General features: G+C 40.5%; 1 protein-coding gene across 1 annotated transcript in view; it reads left to right on the top strand.

Moving 5' to 3' along the window:
- Nucleotides 1-22454, top strand: part of PTPN9 (protein tyrosine phosphatase non-receptor type 9) — an 81901-nt gene that overhangs the window by 33784 nt on the left and 25663 nt on the right. Inside the window, exons 2-5 of the mRNA XM_032865102.1 lie at nucleotides 7118-7261; nucleotides 10296-10385; nucleotides 11088-11212; nucleotides 16128-16233. Coding sequence (XP_032720993.1) covers nucleotides 7118-7261; nucleotides 10296-10385; nucleotides 11088-11212; nucleotides 16128-16233 — 465 coding nt within the window. The remainder of the gene's footprint in view (nucleotides 1-7117; nucleotides 7262-10295; nucleotides 10386-11087; nucleotides 11213-16127; nucleotides 16234-22454) is intronic.

The raw sequence follows: 22454 nt of genomic DNA, 5'->3' as shown, positions 1-22454 counted from the left end.
GAAGAAAGCATTAGCTCAGAGTGAACTTATCTTGATGAACTCTGAGTAATAATATATAGAATTGAATCAGTATATCGTACGCCTGAAACTAACCTAACACTATGTTAATTATACTGGAATTAAAATTTAGAAAAAGGAAAGCATTGGCTCTTCTAAAATTACATTTTCTTGTAATTTTACAATTACTGGGTTGCTTAGTTGGTTGAACGTCTGCCCTCAGTTTGGGTCATGATCTCCCGGTCCTTGGATCCAGCCTCAAGTTGGGCTTCCTGCTCAGGGGGGAGTCTGCTTCTTTTTCTCTCTGTCCCTCCCCGCTGCTTGTTTCTCTCTCTCTCAAATGAATGAATAAAATCTTTTAAAAAAATCTAATTCCCCCCCACCCCCCCACCCCCTGCACAAGTGGTGAGGAGAGCAGGGAGCCCCATGTGGGGCTGGATCCCAGGACCCTGAGATCACTATTCAAGCTGAAGGCAGACACTTAACTGACTGAGCCACCCAGGTGCCCCAAAATTAGATTTTAAGGGAAGGCAAATCTTTCCTGGTAAAGTGAAGATATTTGAGATAATAAGTAAATATTAATTGAAAGGAACTTGGTTTATTTCCATATTTGGCACAATAACAAAGGACTAATGGAAAGATTATAGTTTTCAGTTCAGAAATGGAACAAATATCACCTTACTTCACGGTAGCAAGCTACTATGTCTTAGCTCAGATTCTGTTTCCCAGCAGATTGATATGAATTAAAGAGTTTAGGCTTAACAATAAACAATAGTCGTGGGGCGCCTGGTTGGCTCAGTCGGTTAAGTGTCTGCCCTTTAGCTCAGGTCATGATCCCAGTTGAGCCCCGAATTGGGCTCCCTGCTTAGTGGGGAGTCTGCTTCTCTCTCTCCCTCTGCCTGCCACTCCCCCTGCTCCTGTGCACATGCTCGCTTGCTCTCTGTTTTTCTCTCTCTCTCCCTGTCAAATAAATAAAATATTTAAAGAAAAAACAAAATACAACTGTTTGCAATGAAGGAAAAATAGGAAAACAGGCATAAGATAAAGATAGTTTATAATGCGTCTGTCACTGATTCTAATGAGAAAAAAGCATATTTGATGAAATACAGAGGTAACATCAAAAGCATGTTGGAGGTAACAGGCAGTCGTAGAGTCTTCTATTGAATCACTGTCCTTATTCAGGTATTCAGTGCAGGGTAGCTGCGTTTTTTGCATGGCGTGTGTCCTGCACTAAGTTGTTCCTTTATTTTAACAAGAAATAGCTTCTAGTCAGTTTAATGCTTGGGATGGCAGTGTGTGTGTGTGGGTGGTGGTGGTGGTGGTGGTGGTGGTGGTGGTGGTGGTATAAGTACTTCCCGACCCAGCTTCTTCTGTATTGTGCAGACCCCTGAATGAGAAGAAGTTGTTCCTTTAGAGACTTTGTCTTGCAGTTGAACACACATTGGAGGTTTCTAATTTAAATTTATGCTTTTGGATAAAGTGGATTAGAGAGATTGAATTGGTAAAGGCTAAAGAGAAACAGATCACTTAAGTCTGCAGAACTCCTAACTATTGAAATAAATTTTAATGTAAAATGGCTGTAGTAAAGAAAAAGAGAATGAGCATTCATTCAGAGACTCCCTACTACTTGCCAGATACTGTGGTGCTTTTCTATCTGTTGTCTCATTCATGCCTTATCTTTACAGATGAGGACATTGAAGCTCAGAGAGGTTAAAATGCTTACCAAATATCCCACAGCGATGAACGAGAGGATGGGTTCTTTCTGACTCCCAAACCCACTAGACTAGTAGATTTATTCTTTTGGTGGTTCTGTGGCTGATATCTCAGGAGGCAGAAGTTTTCTGTTTCTTTCAAATTAGGTTTGTTATAGGTCTGGCTCTTCATTCTCTCCCCTTTGTGTTGGAACACAGGATTTAAGATGCTGTGGAACCGAGCATGCCAACACCTTTTTCTTGATCTTTTAGTTGGCTAGTCCTTTGTCTAGAGCTCATCTCAAAATCATAATCTCATGCTCTTGAATATTTGAGGTGACGTGAAGACTTTTGATTTTGTTCTTTCCGGTAACATATTCAGTGGATAGTGTCTAGGGTACAATCCACTTAATTGACCAATATCTCAGCCATTTTATAGCATGTTCTCAAGTATCTTTTTATCCTTATGGCTGTAGTCAAAAAACTTGTTTTTATCTATTTAAACATCATTGTGGGAATAGTATGTAATTATAGTAAGCTTTTGACAATGCTGAAACAAATCTTTTTTTTTTTTTTTGAATTTTTTAAAGATTTTACTTATTTAATTTGACAGAGAGAGAGAGAGAGAAGGAACACAAGCAGGGGGAGCAGGAGAGGGAGAAGCAGTCCTCCCGCCAAGCCAGGAGCCGGATATGGGGCTCAATCCCAGGACCCTAGGATCATGACCCCAGCTGAAGGCAGACGCTTAACCGACTGAGCCACGCAGTTGCCCAATGCTGAAACAAATCTTACCTGTACCTGAAAAGTGGGTTGAAGAAGGTTGTAAGTGGTAATGTTAGTTTTTCTGTACTTTAGTTCAGACCTTTTTCCCAAAGGAAGACCAAAGCTGTTTGAACTATGACTATGCCTTAGCTGCCAGGTGTTAACAACTTACAGTTAACTCATAAACCTAGATAGATTCAAACCATTGACCTTGAGTTGAAGTATTTTATAAGCTGTGACTCATCTTTTGGCTCACTCTGTTCACCAGGAAATAACACAGTATTAATTTCAGGAATTTCGATTATCCCTTATGAAGAGTGTGTTGCTCATTAAAATTGCTGGGACTTGTTTCTCTGGTACCAACAGGACCACAAATTGGTCTATACTTAGTGGTTGTGCTGAATTCATGTGTAAACAGAGGAGGCAATCTTATTAACTTTCTAGAGAAAGGCTGTTGAAGCTGAGGCCATCTTTTCTGACTTCTTTAAGAGGTTTGTCTCTTCCTCAAGAGGGCTAGGGATACAGGATGGTGAATCTGAGGCTGAACATAACAGATGCTGTGTGTATATATGTGCATTTGTAAATATCACATCACTGTTTATAGTACACTGGACTCTCTTCATGCACGGCCTAGTCAGGCCAAATCAGGAGGAATTGTTCCCGTGCTTAAAGCCAAGAATAACATCCTGACCAGCAGGGGACAGAGGTCAGCTCAAGGCAACAGCCCTTGGGAGCTACAGAACATTAAGAACTTTGAAGGAGCTGAGTTTAATAAGAAGGAAGACAATATGTACCTACTTTGAAGGAAATGTGTGAAATCTGCAAGTCTCTTATTGAGGCATGGCTAATTTATGAAAAATGAAAAATCATCTTAGTAATTGGATGTGTTAAGAGTTCATATCACCCCCCAGCTATTTAACTATATTTCCCCCTCCTAACTGCATATTGATTTGTCTGTTTATTATTTTTATTAGAAAGGGGGAAAAGTATGTTCTGCTCTTACATGGTGTTTTATTCTATAGGCAGCTTCAGCCAGGCCCAGGAGAGGACCAGATTTAAAGATGATATGTTAATTAAAAAAAAAAAAACCTCTTTATAGAATCTCTTGGGGACCTTCTGGGCTGGCTGAAGTTTTGTTTCTGGGATCTTTCTCTGCCCACTTCTTTTCCCTTCCGTCTTTCCTCATTCTGATGCTGTCCACTCACCCCATAGAGGCAACTCACACTGTTTTCTGGTGGAGCATTCTAAGTTTGTCCTGTTGTCTTCTCTGGGACTCATTGCTCTGGTCAGACTTAAACTGGTTCTGGGCCAAAGTGATCATCTGAAAGCTTTTCTTCATGACCTTTATTTTTTGGCTTTTTTAATGTGCTTGCCTGATCAGATTTGCTGGTTCTCTCCTTTTCCAGAGGTATAAGTTATATTGCCTCAGTTGGAAGGTTCTAAAGCTCAGGTGCAGTTAGGCCTCTTAGATTTTACTCTGGTTTATAAAGTATCTTTTTTCTTTCCTAGAAATTGGGGAATAAATCAGGTGCTCTCTTATGAGGTATTCCTGGGACTCTAATTTGCTAGTTGTTTAAATACTATGTAGCAATTTGAATTGTATTTGCAGGGTAGAACCTGTTGCCAAGATTCTGAAGTTGGTCAGTTGCTTGTTACCCTCTCTCCCCTTGTCTTTCTCTCTTTCCCCTTCTTTCCTCCCTCTCTCCCTTCCTTCCTTATTTAAGATTTTATTTATTCATTTGAGAGAGAGAGCATGAGTGGTGGGAGAGTGGCAAAGGGAGAGGGAGAAGCAGACTCCCCACTGAGCAGGGTACCTGACCTGGGCCTCCATTCCAGGACCTGAGATGAAGGCAGATGCTTAACCAAGTGAGCCACCCAGGTATCCCTCCCCTTGTTCTTCAATTGAAAAATTAGACATGAAGAGAGAATCACCTTGTCCATGGCCACACAGTAGGTTGGTATCACACCTTTTTTTTTTTTTTTTTAAGATTTTATTTTTTTATGACAGAGAAAGAGCGAGAAGCGAGGGAGAGGCAGGCTCCCCGCTGAGCAGGGAGCCCATATGTGGCTCAATCCCAGGATGCTGGGATCATGACCTGAGCCAAAGGCAGATGTTTAATGACTGAACCACCCAGGTGCCCCAGTATCACACCTTTTAAAGCAAACCTTATTTTTGCATTCCTTGTATTTCTTAGCACAGTTATTAAAAAGTAGTTAATAAATATGTAATAGTTTAATAAATACATCTTTTTAAAAAAATATTTATTTATTTGAGGTCATAAGTAGGCAGAGAGGCAGGCAGAGAGTGAGGGGGAAGCAGGCTCTCTGCTGAGCAGAGAGCCCAACGTGGGACTCAATCCCAGGACCCTGAGATCACCTGAGCCGAAGGCAGAGGCCTAACCCACTGAGCCACCTAGTTGCCCCTAATAAATACATCTTAATTGGGGCACCTGGGTGGCTCAGTCAGTTACGAGGCTGCCTTCAGCCCAGGTCATGGTCCCAGGGTGCTGGGATCAAGCCCTGCATTGGGCTCCTTGCTCAGCAGGAGTCTGCTTCTCTCTCTCTCTCTGCTTGCCATTCCCCCTGCTTGTTCTCTCTCTCTCCTTTCTCACTCTCTGTCAAATAAATAAAATCTTAAAAAAATAATAAAATAAATACATCTTGGGGCGCCTGGGTGGCTCAGTGGGTTAAGCCTCTGCCTTCAGCTCAGGTCATGATCCCGGAGTCCTGGGATCGAGTCCCGCAACAGGCTCTCTGCTCAGCAGGGGGCCTGCTTCCCCCTCTCTCTCTCTCTCTCTGTTTGCCTCTCTCCCTACTTATGATCTCTCTCTGTTAAGTAAATAAAATCTTTAAAAAAAAAAAAAATACATCTTAATGGGGCACCTGGGTGGCTCACCTAGTTAAGCATCTGCCTTTGGCTCATGTCATGATCCTGGGGTCCTGGGATAGAGCCCCTGCATCACATTGGGCTTCCTGTTTAGCCGGGAACCTGCTTCTCCCTCTCCTTCAGGCTGCCACTTCCCCTGCTTATGCTCACTTTCTCTGTCAAATAAATAAGTACAGTCTTTAAATACATACATACATCTTAACTGTGGGTTGATTGGTTGATCAGTTAAGTTTCAGAATTCTCATCAAGTTGGTCACATTTTGGACCAACATGTGAGAAAAGTTTCTGGGTGGAAGGGACCAGGTAGCCACGGAGAAAGTGTTTAGCGATTGAGAATATACATGCAAAAAATCCCAATGTATGGGCGCCTGGGTAGCTTAGTGGGTTAAAGCCTCTGCCTTCGGCTCAGGTCATGATCCCAGGGTCCTGGGATCGAGCCCTGCATCGGGCTCTCTGCTTGGCAGGGAGCCTGCTTCCCTTCCTCTCTCTCTGCCTGCATCTCTGCCTACTTGTGATCTCTGTCAAATAAATAAATAAAAAATCTTAAAAAAAAAAATCCCAATGTAGTGGTGCTTGGCTGGCTCAGTCCATGAAGTGTGTAACTTTTGGTCCCGGGGTTATGAGTTCGAGCTCCACATTGGGTGTAAAGATTACTTAAAAAAATAAAAAGTCTTAAAAAAAAAAATCCTGATGTAGATCCTATTCAAAAACTGAAGAAACAGAAGAGTAGTTTGGCTAGAGCAGAAACTGGTTATAAATGTAAAGAGAAATAGTTGAAAGGGGATAGAAGGACATGGGTTAATCAAGAGATAGGGACAATTCTGAAAACAGGCATCTTGCCAGCTTGGGATCCCCACCAATATGAGGTCCTCCACCCCTCCCCCAGCAATCACTATCCAGAGGGGCTATTAGTGACTCTGGGCACTAGTGTCTGGTTTTTGGGCTGCCGCGTGAAACATGAAGAGGTCCTGTGGGGTCAGTCAGCGCAAAGAACAGTTAGCCTTTTGATTTGTTAAATTCTTCTTAATAGCTTCGCTGCTCTCAAATAGTATTGCTAATTCCAAAGCCAAAACCATTTTCTGATGGTTTTTCTTTTTTTTTTTTTTTTTTTTTTTAAAGATTTTATTTATTTATTTGACAGAGATCACAAGTAGGCAGAGAGGCAGGCAGAGAGAGAGGGGGAAGCAGGCTCCCTGCTGAGCAGAGAGCCCGATGCGGGGCTTGATCCCAGAACCCTGGGATCATGACCTGAGCTGAAGGCAGAGGCTTTAACCCACTGAGCCACCCAGGCACCCCTCTGATGGTTTTTCTGTATCAAGTTGGCTTGTTGGGACCCAAAACAGCAGCTGCGGTTGCTGTACTATCATGCACCTTATGCAATATCCCTTCTAGGGGCCCATCCACCTTCTTTTATCTTCAAAAAAAAAAAAAAAAAAAACAACAAAAAAAAAAAAAACTGCAGGGTTTTTTGCTTTGGGGCCAGTAATTTGCATTCCATTTGGGTGCCTTGGTCTCCCCCCTCATTTTTTCTTCATGCATCCCTGTGCTAAGCCCTGCTGTCTGAACCTGGCTCTGGCTTCTGGCTTCATTGCATAGTATGAATTTTAACTATTTCTGCTTTCAGACCTGTTTTCCAGCTTTTATCTTTCCTTGCTCCCTGTAGGAAACATTGGGTTCAGACTTGCTTGAGGAAGGGATGATATTTTTTTCTTGCTTGTTTTTTGTTTCCATAAATATGTTCCCTAATAACTAAATTTTCTTTATTTTCTTTGTCAAACAGGCAACCAAGCAGTTTCTTGAAGAGATTAACAAGTGGACAGTTCAGTACAATGTTTCCCCCCTCTCTTGGAATGTGGCTGTCAAGTTCCTCATGGCCCGGAAGTTTGATGTGCTACGCGCCATAGAGTTGTTCCACTCCTACAGAGTACGTAGCTTGGGGGGAGGTACCGGCCCTGTGGCAGTTGGGCTCTCTGTTGCTGTTTTCTGTGCCACACACTCCCCGAAGTGGTTCTCTGAGTCTTCTCCCCACTCTCATAAAAAAAAGCAGATCAGTATCTAGGTGCCCTACCTTGAAGTCAGAAAATCCTAAAGAGCTATAGAATCTATCTAAATTGAAAAAGGAGGATAAGGTATGCCAGGATTAGTTCAATACTAAAAGCTCACTTATGCCTATCTTGTGGGTCATCTCCTACAATATTAACTCATTTTTTCAACAGATGTTTATTATATACTATGTTCCAGGTGCAGAGATTTTTTTTGAAATTAAGATTATTTATTTATTTATTTATTTGACAGACACAGATCACAAGTAGGCAGAGAGGCAGGCAGAGAGAGAGAGAGAGGAAGCAGGCTCCCCGCTGAGCAGAGAGCCCAATGAGGGGCTCGATCCCAGGACCCTGAGATCATGACCTGAGCCGAAGGCAGAGGCTTTAACCCACTGAGCCACCCAGGTGCCCCCAGAGATTATTATTTAGAAAGAAAAAGTAGACAGACAGTTATAGAAAGTTATGATAGGGCACTACTTGGTTGTGCGGATGCACATTTACGTGCACATTTACTTAGAAGGGTCAAAGAAGCCATCTTGAAGGAATTTATTTCTAAATTAAGATCTGAAGAATGGAGTAAGAATTGGACAGATAGGGGAATATGACAGAGAGAATAGCAAGTTAGATTCCTAGTTGACAGTAGAGAAATTGAGCTGAGCAGAAATGCTCATTGGGAGAGGGGACATGTCAAGAGATTGAGCAATGAAAGTAAACAAGGCCAGATCATAGAGTATCTGGTTTATTTATTTGTTTGTTTGTTTGTTTATTTATTTAGTTAGTTAGTTATTTGACAGAGAGAGATCACAAATAGGCAGAGAGGCAGGCAGAGAGAGAGGAGGAAGCAGGCTCCCTGCTTGAGCAGAGAGCCCGATGCGGGGCTCGATCCCAGGACCCTGAGATCATGACCTGAGCCGAAGGCAGAGGCCTCAACCCACTGAGCCACCCAGGCACCCTGTTTTGTTTTGTTTTTAAGGACAGAGAAATTCAATGAAGGTTAAATACAGCAGAATAAGTTGATCAGATTTGCATTCTGGAACTATTTTCTCAATGTGCTTTAGAGAATGGATCAGAAGGGGCTGTACTGGAAACAGACCAATAGAAGGCCATTGTATTTACAGGGAGCAAAATGATTTTGGTGTCATTTAGTGTCAGCGGAGATAGAGGAAAAAATGGGCAGATCCTAGAAATGAAATCGGTAAAACAGGATTGCTTAAACTGATGTATAAGGAAAGAGTCAGGTGTCCGAGGTCTTTAACTTGGGTGGCAGGATAAATGGTAGTAGCATTCACTAATTTTAGTGGGCACTGAAATAGTGCAGGTGTGTGGGGAGGCAGGGTCATGAGTTCGGTTTAGTCATGTTAAATCTGAAGTGTCATTGGTATACCCAAATAGACATGTTCTCCAAGAAGTTGGAATGGGATTCAGAAAAGAAATCTGGACCAGAAGTAGAGATTTTGAGTGACCAAAGTAGAGCCGAATATTAGAGCCATGAGAAAAGGTGAGGTCATTCTAGGAAAGTGTGAGGAGAAGATATGTAGGGCTGAATGTCACCTCAGACTTTTTGCTATCTTTGGTTCAGTATTATCTTAAAAGTTGAACTTGAGTGCTTTAGGTAGGGCATGTACTCTCCTGTAATCCTAGTACAAATACTGTCTTCACTTGCTGCCCTGCCTCTGAAGGCATTTGAATTTGATTTTAGGGATGGATTGGGCAAGAATATAAACAAAGACCTAGTGTGTTCCATTCACCAGTATGTTCCTTGCACTTAGCTCAGTGCTTGGCACATAATAATTCTACAGATATTTGCAGAATAAATGATTGAGCCAGTGAATGAACTGAGTGAGTAATTGAATGCAAGTGCAAATAAACCCCCACAAGGGTGGGTAGCCACCTAGGTGGCTCAGTGGGTTAAGTGTCCAACTCAGGTCATGATCTCAGGCCCTGTGTCACTCCCTGTCCCTCCCACGTCACTCTCTCTTAAAAAAAAAAAAAAGACTTAGCAGCAGTAGTTGAAGAAATAGGAGAACTGAGTGTTTTCTGTCTCTGATAGAGACTGTCTCAGGGGAAAGGGAAGGTGAGTGGTCAACCTTGTCATGTAAAAGGACAGCTGAAATGCCCTCTAGGTTCACTGACAGGAAGAAAGGTCCTGGCCATGGAGCGGCCGCTCTCGGTGCAGTAGTTAGAATGGGGACAATGAGAATGTAGCAGACTGAGTATAAGGAAACTGAGGATGAGCTTAAAGAATCTTGCTGTGGAGATAAGAAAAATGAGGTCATGGTAGGTCTTGTTGGAGAACCTGTCGAGGGGACTGATGGCGAGGATGTTTGAGGATGTCTGTTTCCAGACATTTTTGGGGTACATATTTAATATCTTGCTGCATTATCACTGCTGATGTATGTTTAAGAACTTTTACCCTGCACTCTAACAATACATTTTAGTTGGTCTTTGGGGTTAGGATCGGCACTAATTTATTTATCTATCTATTTATTTATTTATTAAAAAAAAAGATTTTCTTTATTTATTTGACAGAGATCACAGTAGTCAGATAGGCAGGTGGGGTGGGGGGGCAGGAAGCAGGCTCCCTGCTGAGCAGAGAGCCCCATGTGGGGCTTGATCCCAGGACTCTGGGATCATGACCTGAGCCGAAGGCAGAGGCTTAACTCACTGAGCCACCCAGGCGCCCCAGGATTGGCACTAATTTAAAGGAAAATATCATACATAAGAGGCTGATAAGGTAGCATAGGAGGAAAATTCAGGTAAAGGGTGTTGGCCTAAAGGGTGTTACAAAGGAATTTGTGAGTCAATTAGTTGACTTCTTAAAGTCCCTTATCTCTGAGTTTTGATGTTTACATAAAGCTCTCCTGGATATACAGTATTTTCATATTAATTTATCTTGCTGTGCTTTATTCTTAGGAAACACGAAGGAAGGAAGGCATTGTGAAGCTGAAACCTCATGAGGAACCTCTCCGTTCTGAGATCCTTAGTGGGAAATTCACCATCCTAGTGAGTCTTTATGAACCCTTTTTGTAGTGTCTCATTACTTCCTTTTGTAGCTGTTTTCCTCTTTGGATTTTGTTCCTAGATACCTTTTCCTGAGTCTGAAAGTCTCAACATTCAGGAGCAAACATGAAGCAGTTGTGCAGTTTGCACAAAATAATTCTAGTGAAATTATTGAGAATCATTTGTATAGTAGGTCAAGCAGAGTTTCTTCATTGGTCCATTACAGTTAGTTGAGGTCTTTGGGTGGGTACACAGTGGTTCAGAGGCCTGTCCTTACTGGATTCTAGCTCTCTCCACCTAGAGATCACAGCCTTTTGAATAAGTATACAATGGTACTTTTAAGGCAGAGCATGGAAACCATGGTTGTATTCTGTGGTTTTCCCCTGATGTGTGTTTCTTTTGCTATCCTATTGGGGAAATTAGCTAGGCAGCCAGTGTAGACCATCCTTTAATCTCTCTGCCATTGACAAATTAAGGGAATATAGTTTTTCCCTATCACACAAATAAGATCCAGGGGCTGCTAAGAATCAGGCATGGGATGAAATAAATATTCTTCTCTTCCTGGAGTAACTGATGCAAGGCAGAGAAGTATTGCCAGCATCTCTTCTCTTCAAATGAAATTTTTGACTAGGATATAAGAAGCCTAAGTAATTGTGGTGATTTTCTATTTCGTTTCTAAATATTTCTCATTTTATTTGCTTCTAGAATGTTCGGGACCCAACAGGAGCCTCCATTGCCCTCTTCACTGCCAGATTGCATCACCCCCACAAGTCAGTCCAACATGTGGTACTTCAGGCTCTGTTTTACTTGCTAGACAGAGCTGTGGATAGGTGAGCATGAAGATTATCTTTTAGTTGATCTGTATCCAGATGGGGCAGTGATAGTCCTTGACTAAGTTGATTAACTCAATAGTACCTTCACTGTGCTCCTAGAATGTGCCCTGGGAAGTGCTGTAAATGGAAAACATTCCATGTCCTTAAGGGCTTGGCATGTTTCCAGGTACTATCCAGATCGAGGGTATTCTTTGTATTTTTACCTGCTTGGCTCTATTTTAGGATTATAAAAGCTGAGAAAGCCAACTAACTAGTTATCCTCATTGTGAGAATTACTTATTGAGAGAATGTGAAGGGGAAATGACTTGTGTTGACCTGCTGCTTATTTGCTCTGAATATTGATTTTCTTTTCTTTCTTTTTTTTTTTTTTTATTATTGATTTTCAAAACAATCTGGGGCCTCACTTTCTTTGTAAAACAGGAATAATGCCATTTAGCTCAGGATTTTGAGAATCAGCATTCAGGAGAGAAGAGTCCAAAAGTACAAAGTTAAGCAAAATCATCTTTATGAACAGGTTCAGGAACAAAAAGAATCAGCTCGGGTCATTTCTCCTTCCCTTTCCAAGGTAATTGGTATTTGACTATTTTAGGCAAAGAAACCGAAGCCCCAAGAAGTTACGTGACTCGTTTACAGTCATCGCATCTCATCGCAATTGGGTTAGGGCTAGGATCCTAGTTTCTTTGCTCTTGGCCAGAGCTAATTGTACCCTACCATGTTGTCCTTTTGCTGTACTTCTTTTTTTCCCTGGAGAATGCCATTTGCAGTTTGTTGTTGTGCTCGATGTCATTGGCTAATCCTCTGGGCTAGAAGTGATGTATTGAGGGCTGAAACCTAAGATAGTGAGAGACATCTATGCACAACTTCAGTCACACCGTGGACTTAGAGGATGCGGACAGCCAAATGGTTGTCTATAGTGGGCCTCTCTGTCTGATTCACTTGTTACTGCCTTGTTAATGTTACTTCCATAGTATTTACTTTCTGCTTTTGTGCTAACCACACATAGCACTATTCTGAAAAAGAGAAGTTTACTAAGGTAAGGAGAGAGGACCAGTGGTTTCAGAGTCACTGTACTGCCCAATCAGAAGTGTGAAATTTCTCAATTCTTTCCTGTGACTGGTCTTCAGGTGTAATTTCCAGAACATTGGTTCCTTTGAAATGCTTTAGCTCAGGAGAAATAAATGAAAGTCTCCTTTATCAGAAAATTCACTGGCCTTCCTTCATGGGCAGCTTACAGTCAAAGCACTCCTATAGGCATGGCAGTGGCCAAAGTTTGCTCTTTCTAATCCGTGTGATCCCACAGGAAGACCGCACAGGTAAACATACTTAAAACTGTTTTCTTTCTTTTTTTTTTTTTTAAAATATTTTATTTATTTATTTGACAGAGAGAGATCACAAGTAGACAGAGAGGCAGGCAGAGAGAGAGAGAGAGAGAGAGAGAGGGAGGGAAGCAGGCTCCCCGCTGAGCAGAGAGCCCGATGCGGGACTCGATCCCAGGACCCTGAGATCATGACCTGAGCCGAAGGCAGCGGCTTAACCCACTGAGCCACCCAGGCGCCCCTTAAAACTGTTTTCATGATGTCCACCCCTTTTCTTAAAAACCCTTAGTGACTCCTCATTATTCAGAAGGTGCGTATAAGATAAATAAACGTGAAACATTTTCTCCAAGCAAAATATTCTCACTAGTGAGTAGAAATTCTTTTTTTCCTATGTTAACTTTCACTGAGAACATGAGTAGCTGGGAAGGGGCAAAGGGAGAAGCACACTCCCTGCTGAGCAGGGAGCCCAACACAGGGCTCCGTCTTAGACCCCTGAGATCATGACCTGAGTCAAAGGCAGATGCTTAACTGACTAAGCCACCCAGGTGCCCTAACCTGGTTATTGGTTATTAATAATACCAATTATTTTGTATTGAATTTTACACAGGTTTATGATGTAATTTATCTTATACTATTGTTTTCTATGTTTACCACTAGATTGTAAGCTTTTTAAGGGCAGGGAACCTTCTTTTTCATATTATATAATAGAAAATCCTCAGATCTCTGTGGGTGGCATGGAAATGGTATCATAAACTTCCACACATCATCTGTCTTCAGACTGATCTATAACGAATCTTGTTTCATTGATAGCCTTTCACCATCCCCTACTCTCAATTATTTTGAAACAAATGTCAGGGACTGTGGTTTAAACATCTTGGTGTTCCCAGGTAGCATCTAGCTCAGGAAATCAAACTCAGTAGGAAAACAATTATTCTTGGTAAGGAATTAGCTGTCATTGTAAACCTAATATTCTGTACCCAGAAAAACAAAGATCCTACCACATTTGTATTTATTTCATGTGCCTTTACAGGATGAGCAATTTTTAGGAATATAGAATCTGCATCATTACTAACTGTAGCCTCTTTTTATTAAATTCTGTTTCCCTTGGCACTGACTTCTCTTTGTTTCAGTCCTCTGCCATAGGCTGGTGCTGTGAGGGGAAAATCTATAGTTCTTTGAATTTGGCCCTTGATGACCTTGTGGAGTAATGAGAAGCCTCTAGACCTGGATAGTCTACTCAGTAATTGTGCTACTCTTGTAACATCATCTTTGATCTTGGTGAATCATAGTCTCTCTGGAATCATGAAAAAAGGAGTCAAGATTTAGTATTAACTATAACCTGTCGAGACCGTCCGAAACTCAGAAACTGCTGGAAAACTTGCGTGTATCCCAGAATTAGAGATTTTTAAATTGCTACTTCATGGGTGGGTACTTCCACCATGCCAAAAATTTAAGATACAAAATAACATTGCGATCTCTGATTTCAGGATTCTTTTGTGCCAAAAAATTTTCTAATTTTAAGTAGGTAGGAAAGCTATTGCTATCATCTGTGAGTAATCCAAATGCAAAATTTATTCCTAATGATCTTTTAGGCATGTAGATTGAAATAGGTAAGGATCTGTCTTGGTGGAAGAGTACAACTTTGCGAAGCCTTTAGGCAGTAAGGAGATTCAACTGAGGAATACTTTTTTTTTTCTTAAAGATTTTATTCATTTATTTGACAGAGAAAAGAGAGAGCACAAGCAGGGGGAGCAGCAGACAGAGTGAGAGGCAGGCAGAGAGAAAGGCAGCCCCCCCTCCCCCATTTTGAGTAGGGAGCCTGATACGGGATTCTATCCCAGGACCCCGGGATCAGGACCTGAGCCTAAGACAGACGATTAACTGACTGAGCCAGCCAGGCTCCCTCTAGATGCTTTCCTAAGACCATGTATGGGTTTCTCTCCTTCCAAGTCCTAAGAGTTACATTCACCATCATTGAGCTTAGAATTTGTTTCATAGTTTGCCACAGGTCTGAAGTATTTTCTTAGCAGTGGGCTTCCAGGCCGACTGAATTCTATTCAGTAACCATTTATCATGAACCTATTTGTAAGGATTGTGCTAGGGACTGTTGGGAGTAATGAGATGAACAAAACACATTTTTGTTTCCAGGAGAGAATCAGATGGCTATACAGAGTTGAAGTGCTTTGGGGCACCTGGGGGGCTCGGTGGGTTAAGTGTCTGACTTGGGTCAGATCATGATCTCCCTCTCCCTTTGCCCCTCCCTGCACTTGTGTTCTTTCTGTCTCTGTCTCTCTCTCAAATAAGTAAATTAATTAATAAATTAATTAAATAAAATATTTAAAACAACAAAAACAAAACAAAGTTGAAATGCTTTAAGAACCAGAAGGAAATCCCACAGGAAGATTTATGGGGCTACAAGGGACTTAAGGATAGCAGTACATTTTGATCATGGTTATCAGGGAGGTCTTCATGGAAGAGGAAGCTTTTGAATTGAAGATGAAATGTTAGGAAGTTTGGATAGGCAGATTCAGAAACCTGGGAGGAAACAGTTCAAATTTTGATAACCTAGATGTTCTGGAATATTCTCAATCTAGGAGTTTGGCACTTGATAAGTACGCATCAGGAAGCATAATTCCAGTTCCTGCATGTGGGTTTTTTTGGCCACACCTCTAGTCAGTTCTCTGACACCAACTCTGTTTTACACTCCAGCTCAATTCTGACACTGCCTGATAGATCCCACAGGTTAAAGGTTTTCAATCCTATAAGACTAGTCCCGTCCAACCCCAACTCCCACACACGATGCCAGTAGTGAGTTCAGTTTGTCACCTGTGCTTTTTATCAATGGGCTATATAGATTGAAGTTTCCCGACTTGGGTACAGTGAAATTTACTACAGTGGCTCACAGAACTCAGAGAAACATTTTACTTACTAGGTTACCAATTTATTATAAAAGAACATAACTCAAAATAGCTAGATGGAAGGGATACATAAGAAAAGGTATGGTGAAAGAGCCCTAGAGCTTCCATGCCTTTTCTGAGAGGGCCCTCTTTCACTACCTCCATCTGAGAGCTCCAAACCCTATCCTGTTGGGTTTTTATGGATGCTTCATTACATGAGCATGAGTGACTAAATCATTGGCCATTTGAGACTGAACTCAATCTCTAGTTCCTTTCTCTTTCCTGGAGGTGGGGGAGGGTAGGCCGTGTGGGGTGAAAGTACCAACCCTCTGTAATCACAAGGTTGGTTCCCCTGGCAACCACCCTCTTCTTTCTGGGACCCAGGGGCATTCCAGTTGTTGTCTCATTAACATCACAAAAGACACCTTTGACTCTTTCTGCACTTAGGAAATTCCAAGAGTTTTAAAGGAGCTCAGTGCCACCAATCAGGTTGAAGACTAAATATATATTTTTTAATTGTAAAATCACAGTATCATAAGAAGTATAGCAGATACCAAAGATGAATCATATTTTTGTAAGACCAGTGTTCAGGGAGAGAGTTATTTTGGTCCCATAACTCTGTTTTTGTGCCCTAGGCTTTCAACCTCTCTCATCCATCTTATTACTTATAAATGTTTTTGTTCAATGGTTGGTTTACAGCTTTGAAACTCAGAGGAACGGACTGGTGTTTATCTATGACATGTGTGGTTCTAATTATACCAACTTTGAGCTGGATCTTGGCAAGAAAGTTCTCAACCTGCTGAAGGTAAGGCTGTGAGAAGGCCCCTCAAGTCTCCCTCACTGGTCAGGATACTTTATTCTTTGGGAGACTTAGGAATGATGTAAACTTCAGACATTATGTTCAGTGTAAAGGTCACCTGTAAATGATGACTAATATGTGCTTCCCCAGAATACAAAATGGTCTTAAAAGTGAAGTGGGATGGGCGCCTGGGTGGCTCAGTGGGTTAAAGCCTCTGCCTTCGGCTCAGGTCATGATCCCAGGGGTCCTGGGATCGAGCCCCGCATCGGGCTCTCTGCTCAGCAGAGAGTCTGCTTCCTCCTCCTATCTTATCTCTCTCTGCCTGCTTCTCTGCCTACTTGTGATCTCTGTCAAATAAATAAATAAAAAAAAATCTTAAAAAAAAAAAAAAAAAGTGAAGTGGGAGGAATTAAAAAGGAAATGCACAGGAACATTCTGAGTCATAAAGGAGTGTTGCCCCTTTCCTGGAGTTGTAGAATAAGAATTAATGAAGGCCGAGGTATGTCCAGTGTCTGAAAAATGTCACCTAGCCAATGACTTTCAGACTTTTTGTCTCAGTCTAGTTGGAAATAGGTTTTACATGTTTACATGTTGACTTCATACACAAAAGTATGTGTACACTAACCTATACACATACATGTGGAGGTCTATATATAGATAAGTTCTTACACTCTTATCCCAAACTCCCAGAAGTCCAGAGGTCTTTTGTAATCTTGTGAACTTTAAAAGATAATATAGTATATATACCACTTTATAATCAAACACATAAATATTTTTGCAATGAAACGTATTATTCATAATGAGTGGAGAAGAATAAAGGCTATGAATAGCCTATGGTATTTCAGGTCAGATCTTGCTGCTCCATGAATTTTTTTTTTTTTTAAGATTTTATTTATTTATTTGACAGAGAGAGAGAGAGAGATCACAAATAGGCAGAGAGGCAGGCAGAGAGAGGGGGAGGCAGGCTCCCTGCTGAGCAGAGAGCCTTATGTGGGGCTCGATCTCAGGACCCTGAGATCATGACCTGAGCCGAAGGCAGAGGCTTAATCCACTGAGCCACCCAGGCACCCCTGCTCCATAAATTCTTGCACTAAGCTTCAGAAGAAACTTCGGGTTTTCAGAGCTGTTTAGATTTCAGAGTCCCAGGATGAAGGTGTGTAGATGTTTACACAAAACAATAAAGCTTCACAAAACAAGCTTTACCCCTTACTATGTGCAGTCACTTTGATTTTTCAGTATTCATATTTTTAAAAAGTTAGTTGTAAGCTACTAAATCAATTGAGGACCCATTGAGTGCCAACTTGCAGTTTGAAAATCATTGATCTATGAGTCTGTGCATGCTTTGTTCTAGGATCTAACTTGGCATTGCTGTGGAAGTAGATTTTTAGAAGTGCTATTAGAGCTTTATAACAGAGTATACAAAGGAGGTATTATTATTGTGTGTTGTTTTCTGGTAGTTCATTGGTCACTCGTTATATTACTAAAGTCACTATTATGGCATTTAGCTGTGATTCAGTTCTTTTTACTGATAAGGATGATAGATGATTTTTTTTTCTTTACAAATATGGCATAGTAGTATGGCCAGTGATTATAACTTGCCATTTTTTACTTAACAGTTGTGTCTTTGTCATCCTTCTATGTCAGTACATATAGCTATTACTCATTTCTTCTCTCTCTCACTTTTTTTTTTTTTTTTTTTAAAGTAAGCTCTACACCCAACCCTAAGATCAAGGGCTGCGTGCTCTAGCAACTAAGCTGGCCAGGCACCCCTTTCCTCACTTTTTCTAATGGCAGCAGGATATTCTTTTTATGGATATAGCAAGCAGAAAAAATGAAGTTCATGCTATTTTTTTGTGTTATTATAAAGGCTTCAGTGAGTATTGTTTTACATATTTTTGTCTATTTGACCAATCATTTCTTCAGGATAAATTGCTATAAACAGATTTGTAGGGTCAAAGAGTTCACACATTTAAATTTTGGCAAATATTGCCAAGTAGCCATCTAAAAACTTAGTTCAGATTTACACTCCCATCAACAGCCTTTTTCACGAGTCTTATCAATATTGATTTGTTGTTTGGATTCTAATCATGTTCGTGTTTTTGTGGTGTTTCTCTTATTACTGATGAGCTTCAGCGTATTTTCATGTTTATTGCCAAGAGGTATTTACAAATTTTTTTTCTTCTCATACACTTTACTCAGTTTTTTAAAAAGATTTTTAGATTTGTTTTAGAGAAGAGTGTGCACAAGAGCGAGTACACACAAGTTGGGGGAGAAGGGCAGAGGGAGAGGGAGAGACAGAATCCCAGAGGCCTCTCACCACCCTGAGATCATGACCTGAGCCAAAACCAGGAGTCAGTTGCTCAACCTACTGAGCCATCCAGGCGCCCTCATATACTTTACCCAATTTTTTACCAACATGTTTATCTCTTACTAATTTATAAGAGTTGTTATTAAAAAATATTAAGTATGTGTTACCAGCGTTTTTTGTAGTTTCTTACTCAAATTTACAGTGTCTTACTGTAAAATTACTTTACTGTAAAATTACTCTTACTGCTATGTTTTCATTATTTTTCATAATGATTTTCATATACTATATATGCTTTATTCAATTATATATCATATATAATATATAGTATTATAGATCAAATAATTTGCTTTCAAACAGCTATCTGGGCAACATTTACTAACTACTACATTTTTTTCCTACTCATTTGAGATAATACCTTTATATTACACTAAATTCCCATACGGTAGGCATGTCTCTTCTGACACTCTAGGCTATTGATCTAGCCCATCTAGACCAATATAAGCATGGTTTTACTTATTATACTCCTAAAGTTTACTATCATAGGTCAAGCTTTCTGTCACACTGTTTTTTCTGAAAGTTGTTTGACTATATTTTTTGCATTTTTATTCTTTTTACATGGACTTTTGTGTACTTTTAATTTTTTTTTTTTTTTAAGATTTTATTTGAGAGAGAGAGAACAAGTGAGAGAGAGCATGAGGTGTGGGAAGAGGCAAAGGGAGAGAGAGAAGCAGAGTCTCTACTGAGCAGGGAACCCTTCGCTGGGCTGGATCCCAAAATCCTTGGAATCATAACTTGAGTTAAGGCAGACACTTAGCCCACTGAGCCACCAAGGTGACCCTTATTTTATTTTTAAGTAATCTCTACACTCACAACCCTGAGATCAAGAGTCGCATGCTCAGGGATGCCTGACTGGTTCAGTAGATGGTGGGTGAGATTCTGTATCTTAGGGTTGTGAGTTTGAGTCCCATGTAGAATGTAGTGATTACTTAAAAAAGAAGGGGGGTTGCATGCTCTACTGACTGAGCCAGCCAGACACCTCCTATTTCTTTTTTTTATTATAAAAGCAATTCAAGAAAAAGTCTCTGACCCTCTTCCTCAGATACCCCAGTGCCATTGCACTTTGTCAAAATTTTAAATCTAAATCCAATGATAAAAAATTTTTTTTTAAAGATTTATTTATTTGAGAGAGAGAATGAGCTGGGGAGGGGCTGAGGATCATGACCTGAGCTGAAAACAAGAGTCTGACACTCAGCCTACTAAAGCCACTCAGGTGCTCCTTATTATGTCTTTCAACAAAGTTTTAAAGTTATTTTATCTATGTGTCTTATGTAGTTTATTCCTAGGCTAAAAAAATATATTCAAGTATTGAAAACACAGAAGACACCAAGGATAAATTATCTTTTTGTAATACTAGTAACTTACAGGGAGAAAAAGAGAGGGATAGAGATAGTGTATATGTGTTCAAGTGTTACTATAAATCAGATGTTTTTACCATTATAATTTTATGCTGATTATTATTTATAGGGTGAATGATTTTTTTCATAATTTATCTTTTATACTTAAAATACTGTTATAATCAGAAAAAAATTTTTATCGTAGAAAATTTTGGACAGCTCACATCAAGATTTATATTATGCATAAATAAACACTGTTGACATTTTGGCATATGGCACTTCTCGATGTTCCTCAATATGATCTTAATTATGTTTATTTTTTTTTAAAGATTTTATTTATTTATTTGACAGACAGAGATCCCAAGTAGGCAGAGAGTCAGGCAGAGAGAGAGAGGAGGAAGCAGGCTCCCTGCTAAGCAGAGAGCCCGACGTGGGGTTCGATACCAGGACCCTGGGATTATGACCCAAGCCGAAGGCAGAGGCTTTAACCCACTGAGCCACCCAGGCGCCCCTTAATTATGTTTGTTTAATTTCAGTACAAAAAGTTTATTTTATGAATATTTATAATTGCTAAATAATAGTCTATCCTGTATTTACTATAATTTAACCATTTTTGTGTTGTTGGATATTTTTTCCAATCTTTTATAATAAACAGTTTTTCAACACTTTTATATTCATATCTTTTTTAAAAATATTTTATTTATTTGAGAGAGAGAGCATGAGCAGAGGAGAGAGAAGCAGGTTCTAGGGACCCAGACATGGGACTCGATTCCATGACCCTGGGAGCATGACCTGAGCCGAAGGCAAGATGGTTAACCAACTGAGCCACCCAGGTGTCCCAGGATATACATTTTTTTTTTTATGATTTTATTTATTTATTTGACAGAGATCACAAGTAGGCAGAGAAGAAGGGAAGCAGACTCCCTGCTGAGCAGAGAGCCTGATGTGGGGCTCGATCTCAGGACCCTGGGATCATGACCTGAGTGGAAGGCAGAGGTTTTAACCCACTGAACCACCCAGGCGCCCCCCAGAATATAAATACTTTAAATAAGGTTGTAAAAAATAAAAGTAATACAAAGTATTACAGAAAATAAAAGAGTAAAATTAACTCATAATTTTTTCAGAGATAAACTGTTGAACTTTTGATATAATTCTTATCTTTTTTCTCTGTGAAAGTATAAATTGTATAATTTTTAAAACAAAATTAAGGTTAGTTTTGGTCCTGTTTAGTTTAATTAAGATTATATTATGAACATTTTCCATAGTTGCAAAATAGTCTTTGAAATTTTAATTTTAATGGTTGTATAATTTTTTTAAGTCAATTTTGAGGATTTTATTTATTTATTTGACAGAGGCAGAGATCACAAGTAGGCAGAGAGGCAGGCAGAGAGGGAGGGAGAAGCAGGCTCCCTGCCGAGCAGAGATCCCGACTCGGGGCTCGATCCTAGGACTCTCAGATCATGACCTGAGCCGAAAGCAGAGGCTTGAACCCACTGAGCCACCCAGGCGCCCCTATATAATAATCTTATTATAGGATAATACAATTTTGTTAAGCCCTACCCCTTTCAGACACATACATTCTTTCCAGTTTTATCTATCTATCTATCTATCTATCTTAAAGATTTTACTTGACAGAGAGAAACACAGTGAGAGAGGGGATACAAGCAGGGGGAGAGGGAGAAGCAGGCTCTCTGCTGAGCAGGGATACTGACGGGGGGGCTTGATCCCAGGACCTTGGGATCATGACCTGAGCCAAAGGCAGACGATTAATGACTGAGCCACCCAGGTACCCCTTCTTTCCAGTTTTAAAGTACTGTTTTTAACCACCAAAAAGAAAGGTGCAAGGGGCGCCAGGGTGGCTCAGTGGGTTGGGGCCTCTGCCTTCCGCGTGGTCCCAGGGTCCTGGAAATAAGCCCCGCATCAGACTCTCTGCTTGGCAGGGAGCCTGCTTCCTCCTCACTTTCTGCCTGCTTCTCTGCCTACTTGTGATCTCTGTCAGGTAAGTAAATAAAATCTTTGGGGGAAAAAAAAGGTGCAATAAACATTTCTGTTCATAAATTTTTGTGTTTCTGGTTATTTCCTTAGGGTAGAATGTCAGAAATGGAATTACTTGATCAGAGAATATGCACATTTTTAAGGATATATAATGCTAGATGCCTTCTAGAAGATGTAACCATTTCCCATCAACAGTGTATGTGGATGCCATACAGTCATTTAAATGGAACAAGCCTGAGTGTGTAGTTCTTTTCTCTGAAGAAGTAGATATAAAGGCTTCCATTTTTTAATTTATCATTTTGTGGAGATTTAGGTATTTTTCCAGACTGTTTTTTGACCTGGCAGGTGCCTTGTCTCTTTAGGTCCTGAAATAAATTGTTGTGGTTGTTATTTAAAGGTTTTATTTGTTTATTTGAGAGAGAGAGAGAGAGTATGCATGTGAGCACACGTGTGCAAGCACAGGGAGGGGCAGAGAGAGAGAGCGAGAGAGGATCTCAAGTCGACTCTGCACAAGTCTGCATGGAGCCCAG

This window comes from Lontra canadensis, unplaced genomic scaffold (genome assembly GCF_010015895.1).
Source record: "Lontra canadensis isolate GAN:19392208 unplaced genomic scaffold, GSC_riverotter_1.0 scaffold28, whole genome shotgun sequence".
NCBI lineage: Eukaryota > Metazoa > Chordata > Mammalia > Carnivora > Mustelidae > Lontra > Lontra canadensis.
Note: the sequence above shows the minus strand (reverse complement) of the source record. Positions and strands in the feature narration are given on the sequence as shown.